We start from the raw sequence: 1481 nt of genomic DNA on the forward strand, positions 1-1481 counted from the left end.
GTGGAGACACCAAACGGGGGTGGGGGTAGCCGCTGGCTGCGCTGGCGCTGGGCAGAGGGAAGAGGTGAACTGAGCTGGTTACAGGGGTCACATCTGCGTTTCTGGCTGGCAACAGCAAATAAATTATGGGTGCCACAGTGCAGAGCAGAGGGGTGTCGAGCTGCTCGCAAAGGTGTCTCGTGGCTGCTTGTTAAGTGAGGGAGCCCTTCAGCCGCGGGCCAGGCCCACCCCGGCCGCGAAGCTGGTTTTGGAATGACCCTGGCAGAGGCGATCCACAGCGCGTCTGCAGCTGAAGGCGGGTTCCCTCCGGCGCCGCGCTGCGGAGAAGGTCACTTCCCGGGCTGCAGTCGGCCTAGGCTTCGCTGCAGCACTCGTAGATGTTATCCTCCATGAGTGCAATCACTTGCTCGAACTTGTGCTGGAGCTGGGTGCGCTTTGTCGTGGGGTTGGCGTCCAGGGCGGCCACAATCTGCAAGCCAGCCCAGCTCCCCCCTGCCAGTCCTGTCAAACCCGAAGCCCAGCCGGACCTGATGAGGAGAGCCCGCCCTGCCCCGCAGCCCCCGCGCTCACACGCCTCAGCACCCTCCGGTTGTTGAGGGGCACAGCCGGGTCCCTGGGCAGGGGTGGGGGAGGAAGGGAGCGCGAGGGGGTTGCCCGTCTGCCAGCCCAGCTCCCCCCTGCCAGTCCTGTCAAACCCGAAGCCCAGCCGGACCTGATGAGGAGAGCCCGCCCTGCCCCCCAGCCCCCGCGCTCACACGCCGCAGCACCCTCCGGTTGTTGAGGGGCACAGCCGGGTCCCTGGGCAGGGGTGGGGGAGGAAGGGAGCGCAACCGAACACCAGTGTAACAATAAAGCTGGCAGCACAGAGCTCGCCCGCAGCGTGGGGTGCAGGGGGGCGGCCCAGGAGGGGGGCACTTTATTTTGCGTGTGGGGCTGTATCATCATGCTCTGCCCTCCGCCGCAGCACCCTCCGGTTGTTGAGGGGCACAGCCGGGTCCCTGGGCAGGGGTGGGGGAGGAAGGGAGCGCAACCGAACACCAGTGTAACAATAAAGCTGGCAGCACAGAGCTCGCCCGCAGCGTGGGGTGCAGGGGGGCGGCCCAGGAGGGGGGCACTTTATTTTGCGTGTGGGGCTGTATCATCATGCTCTGCCCTCCTGCAAGCATCACACGGGGCAGCCCCGCTTCAGTCCAGCCCAGCCAAACGGTGTTAAAATCAGCTGGGAGATCGCTGGCTGTCTCTTCCAAGAACTCGTGAGCCGAGGGACAGGGGAGCAGGTGCATCTGCGTGTGCATATTTACATACATGTGTGGGATTATGCAAAAATCGATAATCTCTTTTCCGTGGGACTGGACTCAGGCTTCGGCGCGCACGGTTACAATGTGCTGCTTGTTATCCCCTCCGTGGGTACGCTGGGGCCCACCTGCAGCCAAACCCACTCACCTGGGGGCGGTATCTCTTGGCTGATTTTTATGTCTCGG

At 63.9% G+C, this 1481-nt stretch overlaps 1 protein-coding gene across 1 annotated transcript in view; it reads right to left on the reverse strand.

The window, feature by feature from the left end:
* Positions 1-352: 352 nt before the first annotated feature.
* LOC104490665 (plexin-D1-like) overlaps positions 353-1481 on the reverse strand; it is a 29209-nt gene continuing 28080 nt past the window's right edge. The window contains 1 exon segment of the mRNA XM_010132981.1: positions 353-469. Within this exon segment, the coding sequence (XP_010131283.1) occupies positions 353-469 (117 nt within the window).

The sequence above is a fragment of the Buceros rhinoceros genome, unplaced genomic scaffold, assembly GCF_000710305.1.
Source record: "Buceros rhinoceros silvestris isolate BGI_N320 unplaced genomic scaffold, ASM71030v1 scaffold21163, whole genome shotgun sequence".
Lineage (NCBI taxonomy): Eukaryota > Metazoa > Chordata > Aves > Bucerotiformes > Bucerotidae > Buceros > Buceros rhinoceros.